This window comes from Lutra lutra, chromosome 8 (assembly GCF_902655055.1).
Source record: "Lutra lutra chromosome 8, mLutLut1.2, whole genome shotgun sequence".
NCBI classification, from domain to species: domain Eukaryota; kingdom Metazoa; phylum Chordata; class Mammalia; order Carnivora; family Mustelidae; genus Lutra; species Lutra lutra.
In genome coordinates, this window is record NC_062285.1 from 136983630 (window position 1) to 137005071 (window position 21442).

Sequence of the window (21442 nt, forward strand, 5' to 3'; positions counted from 1 at the left end):
TATCCCATGTCTATAAAACACAAGTGACCAAAAACCCCTAAATCCAGTATAGGAGTATTGAGAAAAAGAGGAAAGGATACATGCTAGATTACAAGTGTGGATGAGGTGTTCATGTGGGTAGGAGGAGGGAAGGGAGGTGACGAATCAAATAGCAAAGGAAAAGAAGGAAAATATTTATTGAGAGAGTTCAGTGTGCTGTGATTTCATTTATATACAACTATAGGATATATATATATATATATATATATATATATATATATATATATAAATGAAACAGTTAACTTAAAAAATAATGCATAGGGACAAATCAACATGATCTGGGCTCATCAGGAAAGCCTTTAGAATGAGAGGTGTCTAAAAACAAACAGGCACTGAGCCTGAAATCTTGGGAGTGGAATTGCTACAGAGGGAGAAGAGATTTTGGAAGAGTGACACATTGTAAACAAAGTAATAGGGAAAGAACAGATTGGACCTAGGGAAGACAAGAAGGAATTAATTTCAGAATAATTGGAGAAATGGTAAGAAAAAAGTTGGCCAGATCACCAAAGACAATATATTATGTGATTTCATTCTATGAAATGTCTACAATAGACAAATCCATAGAGACAAAATAGATTAGTGGTTGCCAAGGGCTCTGGCAGATTGGGAGGAAAGGGGTAGTGACTACTCATGGGCAGGGATTTATTTTGGGAGTGATGAAATACTTTAAAATACTTTAAAATTGATTTTTGTAATGTACAATTCTGTGAAAATACCAGAGCTATTAAATTGTACATTTAAATGGGTAGATTGTATGCTGTGTAAATAATATCTCAAGCTTTCCTTAAAAAGTTGTCCAGATAAATTGGAATCACCTGGTAGAGAGCATTAAAATCTACTTAAGAGTTGGAATTTGATCTAGTGGACAACAGAGAACCATTGTAGGTTATGTGTACGGAATGGACTGCCCATGTTCTTTTATCCTCTTTTTCTCTTTATTTGGGATTTTAATTATGAGAGTATATACTCATTGAAACAAAATTCAAATAATATTAAAAAGCATGTTAAAAAGGGGCACCTGGTGGCTCAGTTGGTTACGCATCCGACTCTTGATTTCAGCTCAGGTCATGATCTCAGGGTTGTAAGATAGATCTCTGTGTTGGGCTCTGCACGGGCCTGGAGCCTGCTTAAGATTCTCTGTCTCCCTCTCCCTATGCCCTCTGCACCCCCACCGGCGCATGTTCTCTCTAAATAAATAAATAAAGCATGTTAAAAAGAAAATCTTTGTCTTAACTCAGTCCCTGTAGATTGCCGCTATAAAATTTGGGATTTTTTTTTTCATTTTTTTTAAAGACTTTATTTATTTGAGAGAGAGTGAGCGCATACAGGCATGAGCAGGGGGAGGGGCAGAGGGAGAGGGAGACGCAAACTCCTCGCTAGCAAGGAACCTGGTGCAGGACTCGATCCTGAGACTCCAGGAGCATAACCCAAAGACAGACACTTAACCAACTGAGCCATCCAGTCACCCCAGAAATTGGGGGGGTTTTCCCTAATTCTTTTTTTCTCTTTTTATTTTTTATTTATTTTTTAAAATATTTTATTTATTTATTTGACAGAGATAACAAGTAAGTAGGCAGAGAGGCATGCAGAGCCGGGGGGGGGAAGCAGGCCCCCCGCCAAGCAGAGAGCCCGATGCGGGGCTTGATCCCAGGACCCTGAGATCATGACCCGAGCCGAAGGCAGAGGCTTTAACCCAATGAGCCACCCAGGCGCCCCCTCTCTTTTTATTTTGTTTTTGTTTGTTTGTTTAATAATTGGGGCCATATTACCCATCTTGTACTGTAACTTTTTCATGTAGCAGTATTTCATGGCTATCTTTCCATACTTGGATATGGAAACCAGCTACTACCGGAAATAATAATAGTAATCCACATCATGAAGTCAATGTAAAGATTAAATGAGTTGATACCTACAAGTAATTAGAATTGTACCAGACACATAAGAAACATTCAGTAAGCGTTAGGTGGCATTTTACTATTAATATTGCTAAGTGTAGGCTGAAGGATATAGCTTTCATGAGTTTTTTTTTAGTAGTTCTTTTGCTTTGCAACCTAAAGTGAAGCCACACATAATTTCCATTGCCGAAGGGAAAAACCACCCAGTTACCACTGAGCTAGCAACCAGGCAGTCTGCTGGCTACTAATATTGAGAACTAATAAGTTAACATTTCATAACACAGGTTCTCAGTGTGAGTTTTGGGAGTGGGCTTAAGTGAATCAGAGACTCTTGAAATTTTATGTCAGAAATTTGTGTGTGCCTATGTGCAGTTCAGTGAAAAATGAATCTGTAGCTTTTATTTATTTATTTTTTAAGATTATTTATTTGAGAGAGAGCACACCTGCTCAAGCAAGGGGCAGGGTAGAGAGAGAGGGAGAGAAGCAGACTACCTGCTGAGCATGGAGCCCTACCTGAGGCTTCATCTCATGACCCTGAGATCATGACCTAAGCCAAAATCAAGATCATAAGTCTAACCGACTGAGCCACCCAGGTGCCCCTGAATTCATAGCTTCTAAACATTATCTAAGGAATCTTCATTCCTTAAGAACTACATGCTTTATCAAGTTTGCTTCTCATGACAGCCCCAAGAGGTAGATAATACTGTCAAGTGTTTCAAAAATATAAAGATGGCCCCACTTGGAAAATACAAAGAGTTTCCCCCAGGGAAGGAACATCAAGTAGGTTATGTTATCCAGCTCTATTGTTAATACAAAGAGGAGAGTGAAAAGTCCTATTAGAAGGGTAGTATTATGCATTGGAAATTCAGAAGGAGAGATTTATTTTATCTCTTGAAATTGGGGAAAGCTCTTTGACCTTAAACTCTATTATGTTAAAAACTATACATCATTTAACAAATATTTATCAAATGCCCAGTATATTCCAGTTCTTATTCTAGGCTCTGGGAACATAACATTAAATAAACAAAAATCTATGTCCTCATAGAGCTTACATTCTTTCAAGAAAATCATATACAGGTAATATCATCCTTCTCACCTTTTATATTGATACTTCAGGTCAACCTTAATTATATGTGTAACAATGCCGTCCACATAATCATGTTCAATAAATATTTGATTGAATGAATAAAAGAATGAAAGAGCTCTTAAGGGGTCATGATCCCAATTTTCCAGCAGGACCACATTTAACTGTCATTTCTTACAGCCTTTGTGCAGTGGAATAGAAAAGTTGAAACCTGGGTCATCTCCTTAATTCCCCATGTACTATCAGGAGATTTGACATAAATTGAAGAAATGAACTTTGGTGTCTCCATCTAATATTGAGCTACCTTAAGAGTATTTGGCACTATATAAATGCAAAGCATCACTGTTATTTGTTGTTTCTAGGAGAGGTGACGCCAGGACTATCTCAAGTGGAGTATGCACTTCGCAGGCACAAACTAATGTCTCTGATCCACAAGGAAACACAAGGGCAGAGTGGGACAGACCAGACAGTGGTTCTGCTGTCCAACCCTACATACTACATGAGCAATGATATCCCCTATACTTTCCACCAAGACAACAATTTTCTGTACCTGTGTGGATTCCAAGAGCCCGATAGCATTCTTGTTCTTCAGAGCCTCCCTGGCAAGCAGTTACCAGCACATAAGGCCATGCTTTTTGTGCCTCGGAGAGACCCTAGTCGAGAACTTTGGGATGGCCCACGATCTGGCACCGATGGAGCAATAGCTTTAACAGGAGTGGATGAAGCCTATACACTGGAAGAATTTCAACATCTAGTACCAAAATTGAAAGGTAACAAATGGGAGCAGAAGTCAAATCACAGGCCAGATTTGGGATTAAGACCTTTCTTGCCTATTTAGATAAAGTTCTTAATTTTTTAAAATGATTATCATAGTAGCATTTCCTTGAGCACCATGAAAGGATCATACATCTTTCCCATAACACTTGAAGTGGAGAATGAGCATGGGTCACTCTTCAAGATTACTGACCAGTCCATTGACCTCTGACCACCAATGATTATTCTGCCAACTCTTCAAAGGAAGCAGTATTCTCAAAGAATGATCAGTGCATAACCAGCATCAGAATTACCTGGTGACACATATTACAATTACAAATACTTAATAGACCAGTAGTAAAGTCTTAGGCCCCCACTCCATAACTGCGAGATCAGAATTTGACTTTAAATAGGATTCTCAGGTAATTCTTATAGTACACAATTGAGTCCACACTCCTCAAAATAGTCATTTTCTCTACATTTATTCTGGTAAAATTATAATCACTCATGTTTTAGGATCCCTTTTCAGGAACTTTTCAGAACCTACACTACATGATAAACTGTCTTTAGTGATTCTTGTAAATCTACAGCTCTGGGAAGCATTTTATTTTTTGAAGTGTCCCAAGTCACTTAGAGCCAAATTTGGTAAATAGATAGCTGATCAAGTTGGAAGGTACTAATTTTAGGCAAAATACGTATGGTTGTAAAATTATAGTCTGATTTTCTTATATGGGTTATAAACAATTTCTGAAGTCTGTTTCTAAAAGAGAATTCCAAAATTGTTTCCAATGATCATGGAATTTATTGGACTTGTTTCCTGCAAAGACTCCTTTGAAAGAATGTACTCATTTGAATATGCAAGTTCTAATATGTTTGAATTGTTTTCATTGCTTTATGCAAGTATTCTCTTTTACAGAGATAATTACTCAACTGAATTCATAGAACTTTTTATATCTTCAAAGTCTTCATAAATGTAGGACACAGAACCATTTTCTTTTTAGCTTTATTTTTTTAATTAGTTGCTAGCTGTCTTATTCAACAGTGTGAATTTCATCAACCCAGTATGCTAAATAAAACCTTACACCAAGTGTATTTCTCAAAAGTATTTCTCATTCACCATTTTTTTTTTTTAAAGATATTATTTATTTAGGGCGCCTGGGTGGCTCAGTGGGTTAAAGCCTCTGCCTTCGGCTCAGGTCATGATCCCAGGGTCCTGGGATGGAGCCCCACATCGGGCTCTCTGCTCTGCGGGGAGCCTGCTTCCCCCTCTCTCTCTGCCTGCCTCTCTGCCTACTTGTGATCTCTGTCTGTCAGGTAGATAAATAAAATCTTTAAAAAAAAAAAAGATATTATTTATTTATTTGACAGAGAGATCACAAGCAGGCAGAGAGGCAGGCAGAGAGAGAGGAGGAAGCAGGCTCCCTGCTGAGCAGAGAGCCCGATGCGGGGCTCGATCCCAGGACTCCGAGACCATGACCTGAGCCAAAGGCAGCAGCTTAACCCACTGAGCCACCCAGGCGCCCCTCATTCACCATTTTTAATGTTAGTAGTTTACTAGATAAAAGTAGTAGGCAAAGGAAAAGATTCATGAAATAATTTAAAAGTATAAAAACCAAAAAAAGTTGGGCTCTGATTTCATATACTAAGAACAGGTAGTAGAAGTGGTTTTACTGTTTTAAAAATACAGTTAAATTTCTATTAATAAGATTAGCATTTGATCTGTAATATATACTTAAAACCATTTTTATTTTAAAATGAAAATATTCAGGACGTTGTGTCATTAGTATGTAACCAATCAAAATTTTTAGGATTTTCCCCCTCTTCTGTCCCAAATACTTTATATAAAACATACAGCCCTTCAGACTTCAGTTGTTGGGAATGGTGCTGTTAGGCCACATCAGGAAAAAAGGAAAGGATGAATGGAGACCTGGTGTAAGTGATTCTCAACGTGAGTCCTCACATCTTATATCTCAGGCCCATATAGACCAGTTCCTTGGGTCTCTAGAATTAGGAGAATGTGGTTGTTAAATGGGAATATATGACAGATGGGAAAGGCAAGGCTTCTAGTTAAGTGTGGGTTAGCATACATTATCCACTAGAGTGTTTGCATAGCCATGTAGTATTGCTTCTAAATGAGATGAGAACCTCCTTTCACTAACACAGATTGCAAAGAAAGAGAATACTTTTAACCAGGAGGTCAAGATCTGTGTTTTTTTTTTCTGTCCTCTTACGTTCAGTTATTCACTAGTGCCTCTAGCTCAGTTGTGGAGTTCTTTAAATTTTAATAAATAATGAATGAAATCAAAGCTGGAGAAAAAGCTTTAGCCCTATCTACCATCTTTATAAGGATGTCAGAATATCTTGCCATTTGCAGGGAATTAGCCTTTCCAATGATACATAATCACCCTTCAGTTGCTTCAGTCCTGAGAGAGTTTTTGCTAAACACTTGAAAGTTATATGTCACAGGTTTTGTAATTTTCACTCTTGTTCATGACCATTGGTATTTCTTGTTGCTGTTAGCTTTATTTTAAATATTTTTTTTGCTGCTCATTTTAAGATGAGACAAATATGGTCTGGTATGACTGGATGAGGCCCTCTCACGCACAGCTTCACTCTGACTACATGCAGCATCTGACTGAGGTCAAAGCCAGGAGCAAGAATAAGGTTCGAGCTGTCCAGCAGCTGGTACAGCGCCTCCGGCTGATCAAATCTCCTGCAGAAATTGAGAGAATGCAGATTGCTGGGAAGCTAACATCACAGGTATGGTTCCTATTGAAAAAGTTTTTCCAAATTAAAAAATCTAAGTTCTTATGTTTTGGTGGGTACTTTGAGGTTCCCAGTGCAGGAATCTTATAGTAGATGAGCATCTACCTTCTTCTTTAATGTTTAATGAACATGTCTAGAGACTTGCTCAGTACCTCACGAGGCAAGATTAATCTGCCTTCTTGTATCTTTCACCCATGATCTTAGTTGTTTCTCCTTAGAACAACATAAATTAAGTCATTGTATTTCCTTTCCTTATAATAACTACAGTAATAGTGACAGTTAAACACAGTTTGATTGCTAAGGAAGACCTGGGACCCAAAATGACAGTGCTTGCAAAGCTAAAATACAATTTATTATAGGAAAGGGATATAGTACAGCAACAGCATTAAAGTAAGAATACCTGTCATAGTCAGTGGCTGTCTCACAGAAGGGTCCAGAGAAGCCAGGGTCAGGCTCCTGTTGTCGTGCAGGTCTTCAGTAAGGGTTGGGCAGAATGCATTTTCCTCTCATGGATAAGAAACCACAGATGTACACACAGAACACCTTGGAACCAGGGAACCTGAAATGGAATCTCAACTAGGGATTTTTGTGATTTTGGTCATATTGGCCTATTCCTGCTGTACAATAGCAAAGCCCTTCAGAGAGCCCAAAGAGAGACCAAGTACAAACCATTAATCTCACTGTTATCAGTATTCAGAAGTTGGTACAAACTGCCCCCAAATTCCTTGTAACACTTTTCATTAATTGTGGTGAAATATATATAACATAACATTTGTACTTTATCCATTTTTAAATGTACAGTTCAGTGACATCCTTGTCATGCCATCACCCCTACAATATATCTCCAGAACTTTTTTATGATTCCATGTTGAAACTCTCTACCCATTAGACAGTAACTTCCCATTTTTCCTTCCCTCTAGCCTCTGGTGACAACCGTATTATTTTCTGAGTCTATAATTTGACTACTTTACACACCTCATATAAGTGGAGTCATACAATATTTGTTCATTTATTTCTGATTTATTTCATCAAGCAAAATATTTCCAGGATTTAACCATGCTGTGGTATATATCAGAAATTCCCTTGGGGCGCCTGGGTGGCTCAGTGGTTAAAGCCTCTGCCTTCGGCTCCGGTCATGATCTCAGGGTCCTGGGATAGAGTCCCGCATCGGGCTCTCTGCTCAGCGGGGAGCCTGCCTCCTCCTCCTCTCTCTCTCTGCCTGCCTCTCTGCCTGCTTGTGATCTGTCAAATAAATTAAAAAAAGAAAAAAAAAGAAATTCCCTTCTTTTTTTTTCTTTTTTTTTTTTTTTTTTTTTAAGATTTTATTTGTTTATTTGACAGAGAGAGACACAGCGAGAGAGGGAACACAGGCAGGGGAAGTGAGAGAGGGAGAAAGCAGCCTCCCCACTGAGCAGGGAACCCGATGCAGGGCTCTATCCCAGGACCCTGAGATCATGACCCGAGCTGAAGGCAGATGCTTAACAACTGAGCCACCCAGGCACCTCTGAATTTCCCTTCTTTTTAAGACTGAATAATATGTCATTTTATGTATATGCAGCATTTTATTTATCTGTTCCTATGTTGATGGACTTTTGGGTTTTTTCTGTCTTTAGGAATTGTGAATAATTCTGCTCTGCACATTCTGCTTTTCAAACCCCTACTTTCATTTCTTTTGCATATACACCCAGAAGTAGATCTAATAGATGAAATGGTCATTCTGTGTTCAGTATTGTGAGGAACCACCATACTAGATTTCCTAGTACCTGTACCATTTTAGATTCCCATTGGCAATGGACAGGGTTCCAATTTTTCATATACATGCCAACACTTGTTTTCTATTTTTTGATAATAGCCATTCTAGTGTATGAAAGAGTATCTGACTGTGGTTTTGATTTGCATTTTCCTAACGGTTAGTGATGTTGAGCATCTTTTCATGTGTTTATTGCCATCACAATACTTTTAATAAGTGTATTTCATGCTATGTCTCTACCAGAGTCAGTGCCATGCAGGAATTTAGCAAAACAACTCAAGTTCATTTCAGGAATTAACCCACAGTAATATCTACACCCAACGTGGAACTTGAACTCACAACCCTGAGACCAGGCCCCTCATGCTCTACTGACTGAGCCAGGCGGGCGTCCCTATGATCTACTGTAGGAGGCACTCTAGTCCTGTTTAAAATTTGTCCAGTACTGGGGCATGATCTCATATCCCTGATAATAGGACCTGAGCTGAAATCAAGACTTGGTTGCTTAACCAACTGACCCACCCCGGCGCCCCTTCGTAGGTCTTTTTCAGCAGTATGTCTTTCCTCATTAAAAACAAATATGCCAGGGCACCTGGGTGGCTCAGTTGATTAAGCATCTGCTTCCGGCTCCGGTCATGATCCCGGGGTCCTGGAATTGAGCCCCGTGTCAGGCTCCCTGCTCAGCGGGAGCCTACTTCTCCCTCTCTCTCTGCCCATCCCCCACTCATGCTCACTCTCTCAAATAAATAAAATCTTTAAAACATAACAATAACAGCAAATATGCCTGGGTGGCGCAGCCCATTCAGCATTTGACTCTTCGTTTCAGCTAGGGTCCTGATCTCATGGGTTTTTGGATCAAGTTCTGTGCTCCACGGAGTCTGCTTAAGGGATTCTTTCCCTCTGCTGCCCTTCCCCTCCCCACCCCACCCCCCACACCCCCGCTCCACCCTGGGCTCCTGTGCTGTCTCAAAATAAATACATAAAAAAAAAACCAACAACAAAAAAACCTGCCTGACCAGATACTCCTAAGCAGCTTTTTATTTAAAGATTTTATTTATTTGACAGACAGAGATCACAAGTAGGCAGAGAGAGAGGAGGAAGCAGGCTCTTTGCTGAGCAGAGAGCCCGATGTGGGGCTCAATCCCAGGACCCCAGGGAGGCAGAGGCTTTAACCCACTGAGTCACCCAGGCACCCCTCCTTAAGCAGCTTCTAATTCCACTAATGCTCTCATATTTCAAATGGGCCAACAGCAGCCATGTTGTCATTGAGTACTAACTGCCTTTATACAATTAGGAAATACATTTGGTACTTCAAAAATGTTAATTCCCCCAGGCTTCGATCATATGAATAGTAATCACTCCTAATAGTGGTTTGAGTGTTTCATAGCACTTCCCATAACCAAACAAATTTCATAGTTCTCAGGAATGTGGGCCCACCAAGTTATACCTACTTCTTACCCTTTATCAGTGATCCAGGTGTCCCCATTGTTCTTTGCCCTTTTGCCTGTTTACCAAAGATAACAGGGCAAATAGCTCTTTTTATACATAATATTTTGGCAAAAGGGATATGCATTAGATAACATTCTATCACCATATTCTGGTATGTTTTTATTTATTAAGATTTTATTTATTTGAGAGAGAGAGAGCATGAGCCATGGTGGGGTGTTGGGAGAGGGAGAAAGAGACAGGAGGCCCCACTCGGGGCCCGATCTCAGGACTCTGAGATCGACCGGAGCCAAAGACAGAGGCTTCACCAACTGAGCCACCCACGCACCCCTCTGGCATCTTTTTTAAACCATCATCATGATTAGTGCCACATGATGTTCTTTTAGATTAATAGGCAATGTTTTTCAAATTCAGCCCACTAAACATTTTACAACACAGGTTGATTCCCAGCACAGCTCCTCTATAATAGATCCGTCCTGTGAAATAAGAATGAAAAAGCATTTGCATTGTTGACAGAGCTCCCATTTATTTCTTCATCCGTTTTGAGGATATATGTCACCCTGGGAAGTGTATTTGTTAGGATAGTTATTGTTCAGCTCAAAAAGAGCCAAAAAGGCTCTTCAGAAAAGGAGACTCTGTCAGAGTGCTTTGCCCCAACAGGCTTCTAAATCAAAGCTAAGAGAAAATATTACTTTCTTGCTTTAAGCATCTCTTTAGGCACCAAAAATTATGTTAGATTTTCCCTTTCGTGGCACTCATTTATTGGCTCCCTTCCCCTCAGCAACAATCTGGCCTTTCTTCGTTCTTTCATCACTAATTTTAACCCACACCTTTCCCCCTGAAGTAGAATTTTCTGGTTAGTCCATTTCTAGTATTAGAGGGGACAGATTGGATAAGTACAGAAAAATGGGATTGTACCATTGGCAACTAATGCAGTTTTTTTTTTTTTTTTGAGCTTCAGTGGAGCCCAGTAGTCTGTGTCATTGTTTTGTTCATTGCTGCCTGACTTGAGTTCCTCCACGTCCCATTCCTTTCATGGACATTCATTGCCATTTCAAGAGAACTTACTAGGCCATCAATTTATTGATTGCAGTTACCTTCAAACCCTGGCATTGGGTTTCTTTGTTAAGTATCGTTATGGCCTGCTTTGATTTGCCCTCAGAATTTAAATAGAGAGGTACCTGGGCAGTTCAGTCAGTTAAGCTTCTGCCTTCGGCTCAGGTCATGATCCCAGGATCCTGGGATCAAGTCCCACATCGGTCTCCCTGATCAGGGAAAAGTCTGTTTCTCCCTCTGCCCCTCCCCACCCCACTCATGTACTCTCTCTGTCTCACTTTCACCCACTTTCTTGCAAATAAATAAAATCTTAACAACAACAAAAATTTTTTTTCATAGAGATTTCCAGAGAGCAGCACCTTCCCATGCGGGGCTCTTTTACTCTCCAGTTATTTATGGCCCATTTGTTAGACCAATTGCAAGGCAATTGGCAACAGCCTAGGATCAGTATTTGCCCAAACAGCAGGACTTTTATTTGTATTTAGTTCTATCACAGGTAAGAACATAGCATATAATTCAGCTCAGTGGACTGACTTGTTATTACCCTCTTCTGTGAGGATTTTACCTTCTGCTGGACTCAGAGCACCTGCTTTCTGTACAGAATTACTCTCAATTCTGAAACTACCATCTGTGAACCAGACCAATTACCTGGCATCCTTGGTCAGTGGATGAAACAAAGAGAAGGAAAAGAAGGCTCATAAGAAAGGAAAGGAAAAAAGGCTCATAAATATGAGTCTGTCCTGCCCCCCGGTATCATGCTTTGTATAGCGCATTTCCATTTCATGATAAAACTTTTGGGCATCGCCCTTCTTACTGTAATGTTTTTCTGACATCAGCAGTGATATGATATGTATTTCAGGTCTTAATTTGCTCTTAAAAGTCTTTTTGTTATTGGGGCAAACTCAGCAAATGTCCCAAAATAAATGAGCAACTGTCTTTCAAAAGACATAGAGTGGAAAGCAACATCAAAATGCCTTAATATCAAAGCCAAGGGTCATCTTGGAGTAGTGATTATGGCTTTTGCTGGAAATTCCAGTTGGGATGAGTGCAGTGGCGGACATTTCCTGATATCATTTCATTGTGAGGATCATATGGTCCTAGCATAATAGCTTAAGCCGTAGCCTTCTGCAGTTCTAAGAAGGCTTTTTTTGTTAAGGGCCCTAATCAAATAAGGCCTTTTTCATTGTGATTTTATGAATTGGGGCCAACAACATCCCTAAGTGAAGTATGATTTCTCTTAAAACCAAATAGGCGGGGTGCCTGGGTGGCTCAGTGGGTTAAAGCCTCTGCCTTTGGCTCGGGTCATGATTCCAGGGTCCTGGGATCAAGCCCCGCATCGGGCTCTCTGCTCAGCAGGGAGCCTGCTTCATTTTCTCTCTCTGCCTGCCTCTCTGCCTACTTGTGATCTCTGTCAAATAAATAAAATCTTAAAAAGTAAATACATAAGTAAATAATTAAAAAAAAAACAAACCAAAGAGGCGCAGTAGGTGTTGTTGAACCTCTTTGATGTGAGGGTCAGGAACTGATAACACTTTATTCCTAGTGGTCTGTGATCTGTCACAGATTGCTCCAACCCATGTAATCTCCCCAAATTCCATAGTCTTTGTGCAGCCCTATATTTCTAGCAGGGTTAGTCAGTCAGTTATATGGTTTATGACCTTAGGAAAGTCGCTTTTAACTTGATCTGGAGTTTCAGGTGAAAATAATAATTCTGGGGTGCCTGGGTGGCTCAGTCAATTAAGCCTCTGACTCTTGATCTCAGCCCAGGTCTTGATCTCCTGGGCGTGAATTCAGCCCCCACACTGGGCTCCACATTTGGCATGGAGCCTATTTTAAAAACTAAATAAAATAAAAGGGAAAATAAAAAGAAATTAATAATACCATCAATATATTGTATTGTCCAGCTAAATTAGATCTCAGTCCTGCCCCATCAGATTGTGACAATATTCAGAAGAGTTAATAATTTTGAGGTAATACTGTATGTTGTAAACCAGTCACATGAATGCAAATTGTTGTTGGCTCTCCCTGGTAATTGTTAACGAGAAAATGGCATTAGCCAGATCAATAGAGAATACCGGTCACCTTTAGCTTGTATGAGTTGAATGGTCCAGACTGTACTGGAGACAGCTGAGGCTCTAAAGGGTGTGGCTTTATGGAGCCTCCTATAGTCCACTGTTCATAACCTGATTCATCAGTCTTCCTCATTGGCCACACTGGCCTATTTCAGTTAGTTTATGGACACTAATATACTTGTATCTGACATTTCTTTATTTAGGATAGTAATTTCTTACTGCCTTCAAAGTATCCATTAATGTTTCAAATTTACTAGTTGAATTGGCCTAGGTCAATTTTAAAGGCTCCCAGGTTGCATGTCTGATGAATGCTAGATGAAGGGAGGATCCAAGTTATTCCTTTTTTCTTATTACCCAGTACGGGGAGGAATTTTTACTCAAACATTATATTCATGTCAATTATACAGTCAGGGAGACATTACAGTATCCTCTTTTTAAATCATACATTCCAGCTTTTTAAAAAAAATTATTCTTTTTTAAAGATTTTTATTTATTTGACAGAGAGCAAGAGAGCACAAGCAGGCAGAGCAACAGAGAGAGAGGGAGGAGCAGGCTCCCCACTGAGCAGGGAGCCTGATGTGGGGCTTGATCCCAGGACCCTGGGATCATGACCTTAGCCCAAGCAGTCATTTAACCAACTGAGCCACCCAAGCACCCCATACATTCCAGCTTTCAAACAGACTTTAATTTTTATTCTTTTCACAGTAGCATCCCTACATTGCCTTGAGTTAATTCTGTCATCCTTAGGGGTTCATTTGCAGCCCCAGGCTAGTGCTGCATAATGTGTTCCATATTCAGTAGATCTAAAAGAGTTTCTTCTCTACTTCCAGCCATTTAATCACGCATTTGTTAAAATGACTTGAGTTCCCTGCCAGAGATGACCTAGCATGATATGAAGCAGAGCAATCTTATTATTATCTTTATATTAAAAGCCAGTATTTTTACATCTGATGATAGTGGCTCATTGGAATGTTTTTCTTTCTAAAATTCCTCTAAACTCTGATAAATTGAGTGTGTCTGCCTTGGGATTTTTATACCCTGGGAAGTTTGAGGCAGTTGCCTTTTCTCTGCCTTACTGTAAAATTATCAAAGCCTGGCACTCTTTAGTTTCTGCCTTTTTATTTCATTTTCAATTAAACATAAAAAACTGAATTGTTTCAGGATCTGAATTGTTGCCCCTTTCTTATTTTCTTTCCATTTGCTGTGTTTTTTTTTATCTAAAATTTATATAACATAAAATGTAATATTTTAACCATTTCTAAGTGTACAACTCTGTGGCATTAAGTACATTCGCACTGTTGTGCAACCAGCACCATTATCTATTTCCAGAACTTTTTCATCGTCCCACATAGAAACTCTGTAACCATTAGACAATAACTCCCATTTCCCCTCCCTCCAGCCTCTAGTAACCTCAAGCCTACTGTGAACTTGCCTAGTAGAATCATACAGCCTTTATCAGTTTTTTCTTATGTTGCCTATGCTTTTGGTGTTATATCAGAAAAAAATTATTGCCAAACCTAGGTCATGACGCTTTCCCCCTATGTTTTCCTCTAAGAGTTTTATAGTTTTAGCTCTTATGTTTTGGTCTTTGATCCATTTTTTTAGTTAATTTTTGTATGTGTTTCTTAGCAGAAACATATGGGTAAATCTTCATGACCTTGGATTTGGCAGTGGATTCTTAGATATGGCACCCAAAGCAGTAGTAACAACAGCAAAAATAGATTAAATTGGACTTCATCAAAATTAAAAACTTTTGTGCATCAAAAGACATTATCAGGGGAGTAAAAAGATAACTTATAAACAAGAGAAATATTTGTATGTCTATATTTGATAACATTCTAATATCCAGAATACATAAAGAACTTATACTCAACAACAAAAAAGACAAGGGCCCAATTTTATTTTTTTGCATGTCCTCTTTCTTACTGGATTTTATTTCTCCTGTGAAGTGCTAAACTCATTATCTTTTTATTATCCATAAGAGGAAGTTGAGATTAAAGATCTGAAACTGTCTTTTTACATCCTCCTGGGGTCCAACAACAAAGTCATATATGAAATCCTTTATTACAGTGTCAGTCATAACCTAAGTAAGGAGCTTCCCATCAGGGTGTTCATTTCCTTCATCAGATAACAAGGGCAGTACTATTCTACATCCACAGCCTCCATGCAGCTTCAGGAGGCAGTGGCCATTGATATAACAAGGGAGAGGCAGGGCAATTGCCCTTCTATACTGGACCCCTCCCTTAATCCATTCTAGTAATCTAGGGATTGTCCTGTGAACCACAGTGAGCCCTAAAATTTCCCTACTCTCATTAGTGTTTAAAGCCAGAGATACTGCTCCCCGATAAAAAAATTCTCAGGAGCAATTTTTTAAAAGAATTAATCAAATTGTTGTATCTAAAACTGCAAAATGGCTTATTTCCTTCACTGAATAATCCTTTTCATGATATTTTGTGCTCCATCATCAGTTTGCCCTGCTTGAATTAGTTGCAGTGTGTCTCACAGCTGATTTATCTAAAAAAAAAAAAAAAAAAGAAAGGAAGAAAGAAAAGAAAAGAAAAGAAAGAAAAAACAATTTTTTTAAGTGGCCTGGGTTCCTTTGGTTGGAGCTCCACCTGCTGGCCACAAAGGTGAAACTCTTCTGCAGAATCAGCTTGCTTTCAGCAAAGCAGCAAACACACCACTGAGTTTTTAATGGAACTGCCATTGATTTGCTTTTCCCTTCCAGTCTATTTTGCTAACTGCTAAAATTGGGGTTTTGTTATTTCCTGATTCTACTGATTTCAAAGCCAGTGCTCATTCAAACCAGGGATGGCTTGGCAGTTACCCAAGCTCATAGTAGCATTTTCATCCTCTTTATCAGAATCATTCTTTTCCTTTCAAAAATAATGCTTTAACATGTATTTAATTAAGAATAATTCAGATAGGGGCACCTGGGTGGCTCAGTGGGTTAAAGCCTCTGCCTTCGGCTCGGGTCATGATCCTGGGATCCTGGGATCGAGCCCCACATCGGGCTCTCTGCTCAGCAGGGAGCCTGCTTCCTCCTCTCTATCTGCCTCTCTGCCTACTTGTGATCTCTGTCAAATAAATAAATAAAATCTTTGGAAAAAAAAAGAATAATTCAGATATGCTAGAACAACTGGATATCTACATGCAAAAGAATGATGTTGGATCCCTACCTTACACCATAAATTAAAAATTCACTCAAAATGGCTCAAAGACCTAAACTTAAGAGCTTAGCAGAAACATAGAGGTGAATCTTCATGACCTTGAATTTGGCAGTGGCTTCTTAGATATGACACCAAAATAAGCAACACAAGAAAAACAGATAAATTCAACTTCATCAGAATTAAAAACTGTGCATCAATCAAGCAACACTATCAAAAAAGTGAAAAGGGGGGCGCCTGGGTGGCTCAGTGGGTTAAGCCGCTGCCTTCGGCTCAGGTCATGATCCCAGGTCCTGGGTTCGAGCCCCACATCGGGCTTTCTGCTCAGCAGGGAGCCTGCTTCCTCCTCTCTCTCTGCCTGCCTCTCTGCTTACTTGTGATTTCTCTCTGTCAAATAAATAAATAAAATCTTTAAAAAAAAAAAAAAGTGAAAAGACGCCTATAGAATAGGAGAAAATATTTGCAAGCAATATATACAATAAAGGTCTATTTAGTATCCAGAATATGTAAAGAACTCCTGCAACTCAAAAACAAAAAGGCAACCCAGTTTTTAAAATGGTGGTAGAAGGGGGTGCCTGGGTGGCTCATTTGGTTAAGCCACTCTCTTCAGCTCGGGTCATGATCCCAGAGTCCTGTGTTTGAGTCCCATATCAGGGTTCCCCTGATCTGCAGGGAGCCTGCTTCTCCCTCTCCCTGCCTCTCCCCCTCTTTGTGCTCTCTCTTCCTCTCTCTCTGTCAAATAAATAAAATCTTGTAAAAAAAAAAAAAAATCGGTAGAGGGGGTGCCTTGGTGGCTGTCAGTTAAGTGTCTGCCTTCAGCTCAGGTCATGATCCTGGGGTCCTGGGATTGGGCCCCAAGTCAGGCTCCCTGGTGATTGGGGAGCCTGCTTCTCCCTCTCCCTCTGTCCCTCCCCACCGGTCATGCTCACTCTCTCTCCCCACACCAAATAAATAATAAATAAGTAATCTTTTTTTTAAAATGGGCAAAGGACTTAAATAGGCATTTCCCCAGAGAAGATATACAGATGACCAATAAGCACATGAAGAGATGCTTTATATCATTTACTGTTAGGAAAATGAGAATCAAAACCAAAATGGGATACCACTTCATACCCAGTAAGATGACTACAATTTAAAAGCAAAAGACACAGGAGGGGAAGAAGTTGGTGGAATAGGAGAACCCTAAGTTCACTTCATCCCACAAATAAAACTAGATAACTGTCAAATCATCCTAAGTTTCCCAGAAATTGATCTGAAGACTGGCAGGACAAACTTTACAACTAAAAGTAGGGAAAAAGCCACATGGGAGTAGGTAAGAAGTGCAGAAACATGGCTTGGGAAATAATCGGATTGTGGCCACTGTGGTGGGGAGGGAGCCTCAGTCCCAGGGAAGGGCAAAGACGCAAACTAGCACACAAGGGAGCACATGGGGAAAACAAATCCCCATAAGAGTTGGCTTGGAAAGCAGGATGGCCCAAATTTTAGGAGTTCTTGGAACCAGCAGGGCTTAAAGCCTGGAGCTTGAAAGGTTAGCATACTTGGCTCTGGAAGAGCTCAGAGGACATTAGAGCTGTTCTTGGAGAGAAGGCAGGGCAAATAGCCTGCGGACATACAGCATGGAAAGAGCTATCTGAAGAACATCTGGGGCACACACTGTGAGTGGGGGGGGTTGGTTGCTCATCTCAGAGCATGTCCCAGAGAGGCAGCAGTCATGGAGAGATCCCTGTGGGAATAAAGGAACTGGCAGGTTCCATTTCTCTCCTCCACCCTTCAGCATAAGTACAGGGCCACCTATGAGAATCAGCACAGCATCAGCACTTGCTACCCACCTTGCTTACACCAAGCACCACCTCCAGTGCTCTAGTGGAACTGCCCTTCCCACTCACACTCCCTCAGTCCCAGCTCATGGGGCATCCTCCCCCAGAAGACTGACCCAAACCCCTGCCAACACCGTGTCTCCCAGCCTGGGAGTTTTATAAGGCCTTGGTTCCAGTGGCAGCAGCAACAGGTCTCATTTCACAAGCAAACCAGAGCATACCTCTTTGAAATCTACCACATTCAGGCCAGGGACCAGACAATGCTCACAACAGGCAGAGGGAGCCCCTGAAGACAACTGGCCTAAAGGATAAAGCAGCCAGGACACAACAACAGGGTGCAAGCACCACACATTGGAGTTACTCCCAGAAGCACCAGGCCCTGTGACACTGCATTACAGGGCAATACAGGTGGTCGTCTCATAAAACCATGACCCTCAAGAACAGGAGCTGTACCTGACTTTCCTAACATACAGAAACAGGTACAGAGACTTAGACAAAATGATATGGCAGAGGAATTTGCCCCAAATGAAGGGACAGGACAAGGCCATGGCCAGGGAGCTATAAACAAAACAGATATAACTAACATGCCTGATGGAGCATTTAAAGCAATGAACATAAGGTTACTCACTGGACTTGAGAAAAGAATGGAGTGCATCACCCAGAGATAAGGAATAATATAGCAGAGATAAAGGGCTCAGTAAACAAAATGAGAAACCTGCTTGATGGAATGAACAGCAGGCCGGAAGAAACAGAAATCTGAACCTGGAAGATAAAGTAATGGAAAGTAATCAAGATAAACAAAAGGGAGAAAAAAAGAATTATGCAAAATGAGAATAGACTTAGGGAACTCAGTGACTCCATCAAACATAACAACATTCATATTATAGGAGTCCCAGAAAAAAAAAAAGAAAAAGGGACAGAATTTATTTGAAGAAATAATAGGTGAAAACTTCTCTAATATAGGAAAAGAAACCTCCAGATCCAGGAGGCACAGAAAATCACCAACAAAAGCAGATCCATACAAAGACATATTAAAATTAAAATGGCAAAATACAGAGGCACCTGGCTGGCTCAGTTGGTACAGCTTGTGGCTCTTGATCTCAGGGTCATGAGTTAGAGTCTAACATTGGGTATGGAGATTGCTTATAAGTAAACTTTAAGTAATAAAAGAATGAATGAATGAATGAATGGCAAAATACAATAAGAAAAATAGAGACGCCTGAGTGGCTCAGTGGGTTAAGCGTCTGCCTTCAGCTTGGTTCATGGTCCCAGGGTCCTGAGATCAAGTCCCACATCAGGCTCCTTGCTCAGTGCAGAGCCTGCTTCTCCCTCTGCCCCTCCCCACACTCTCTCTTTGACAAATAAATAAATAAAAGTCTTTTTTTTTTTTTTTTGAGACTTTATTTATCTGGCAGAGAGAGATCACAAGTAGACAGAGAGGCAGACAGAGAGAAAGGGAAGCAGGCTCCCTGCTGAGCAGAGAGCCTGATTCGGAACTCAGTCCCAGGATCCTGAGATCATGACCTGAGCCGAAGGCAGAGGCTTAACCCATTGAGCCACCCAGGTGCCCAGTAAGTAGAAATCTTTAAAAAAAAAAAAAAAAAGAAGAAGAAAGAAAGAAAAGAAAAAAATGCTAAAAGCAGTAAGAGAAAGGGAGACAGTTACATATAAAGGAAATCCCCATAAAGCTGTCAGATTTTTCAGCAGAAACTTCCAAGCCAGAAAGGAGTGACATGATACATTCAAAGTGCTGAATAGGAAAAACCTGCAGCCAAGAATACGCTTATCTAGCAAAGCTAACTTCAAAATAGAAGGAAAGATAAAAGAGCTTCCCATACAAACATAAAACAAGCTGAAGGAGTTCATGACCACTAAACCAGTCCTGCAAAAAATATTAAAGGGGACTCTGAGTGGAAAGGAAAGACCAAAAATGACAATATGAAGATAGGAAACACAAAAGTAGTAAGAATGAAAATATCTGTTAAAAATCATCCAAGCAGGACACCTGGGTGGCTCAGTTCGTTAAGCAGCTGCCTTTGGCTCAGGTCATGCCAGGGTCCTGGGATTGAGTCCTACATCAGACTCCTTGCTCAGTGGGAGCCTGCTTCTCCCTCTGCTTGCTCTGCCTACCGCCCCGCTGCTTGTGCGCTCTCTCTCTCTCTCTGGCAAATAAATAAATAAAATCTTTCTTTAAAAAATCAGCCAAGGAACTCACAAAATAAAAAGATGTCAAATATGATACCATATACCTAAAATGTCGGGAGGAGAGGAGTAAAGAAAGGATTCAAACTTAAACAACCATCAACTTAATATAGACTGCTATATGAGAAGATGTTATATACAAACCTAATGTAAGTACAAATTAGAAACCATTGATAAATATGCAGGGAGTAAAGAGAAAGAAATCCAGATATATCACTAAGGAAAACCAGCAAACCAGGAAAGAGAAAAAGATAAGAAAGGATCAGAGAAAATCTTCAGAAACAACTACAAAGCAAGTAATAAAATGGCAATTAATCTACCAATAATTACTTTGAATGTAAATGGACTAAACACTCCAATCAAAAGACATAGGGTGACAAAATGGGTAAAAACATAAGACCCATCTATGTTTACAGTCTATAGGAGACCGTCTGTAGTCTACAGAGACTCATTTTAGACCTAAGGACACCTGCATATTGGAAGTGAGGGATGGAGAAACATTAATCATGCAAATGGTTGTAAAAAGAAAGCTGGAGTAGAGGTGCCTGGGTGGCTCAGTCCCTAAATATCTGCTGTAAGCTCAGGTCATGATCCCATTGTCCTGGGATTGAGCCCTGGGTGGGGCTCCCTGCTCATCGAGCAGCCTGCTTCTGTCTCTCTCAAATAAATAAATAAAATCTTTTTTTTTTAAAAAGCCAGAGTAGCAATACTTCTATCAGACAAAATAGGCTTTAAAACAAAGACTATAACAAGATACAAACAAATACACTATAATGAAGGGGACAATTTTAAATAATTATGCACCCAACATGGGAGCACCCAAATGCATAAAACAATTAATAACAAACATAAAAGAATTAATAATAATACAATAAGAGTAGGGAACTTTAACACCCCACTTACATCAATGGAAAGATCATCTAAACAGAATATCAACAAGGAAACTGGCTTTGAATGACATCCTGGACCAGATGGATTTAACAGTTATATTCAGAATATTCCATCCTAAGAAGAATACACATTATTTTCAAGTGCACATGGAATTATCTCCAGAATAGATCACATATAAGGTCACAAAACAAGTTCCAAAAGATTGAACTTATACCATGCATGTTTTCTGACCACAACACTGTGAAGCCAGAAGTCAACCATAGGAAAAAATCTGGAAAGACCACGAATTCATAGAGGTTAAGTAACATGCTACTAAACAATGAATGGGTCAGCCAAGAAATAGAAGAAATAAAAAAGCACATGGAAACAAATGAAAATGAAAGCAAACATTTTGAGACCTTTGAGATGCAGCCAAAGCAGTCCTAACAGGGAAGCTTTTAGCAATATAGGCCTACCTCAAGAAGCAAGAAAAAAAAAATCTCAAACAACCTAGCCTTACTCCTAAGG

The 21442-nt window shown here is 40.0% G+C and overlaps 1 protein-coding gene across 4 annotated transcripts in view; it reads left to right on the forward strand.

The window, feature by feature from the left end:
- Positions 1-21442, forward strand: part of XPNPEP3 (X-prolyl aminopeptidase 3) — an 82285-nt gene that overhangs the window by 27273 nt on the left and 33570 nt on the right. For all 4 annotated transcript variants that reach the window (XM_047741894.1, XM_047741896.1, XM_047741897.1 and 1 more), the window contains 2 exons: positions 3381-3788; positions 6329-6531. In XM_047741894.1, coding sequence (XP_047597850.1) covers positions 3381-3788; positions 6329-6531 — 611 coding nt within the window. The remainder of the gene's footprint in view (positions 1-3380; positions 3789-6328; positions 6532-21442) is intronic.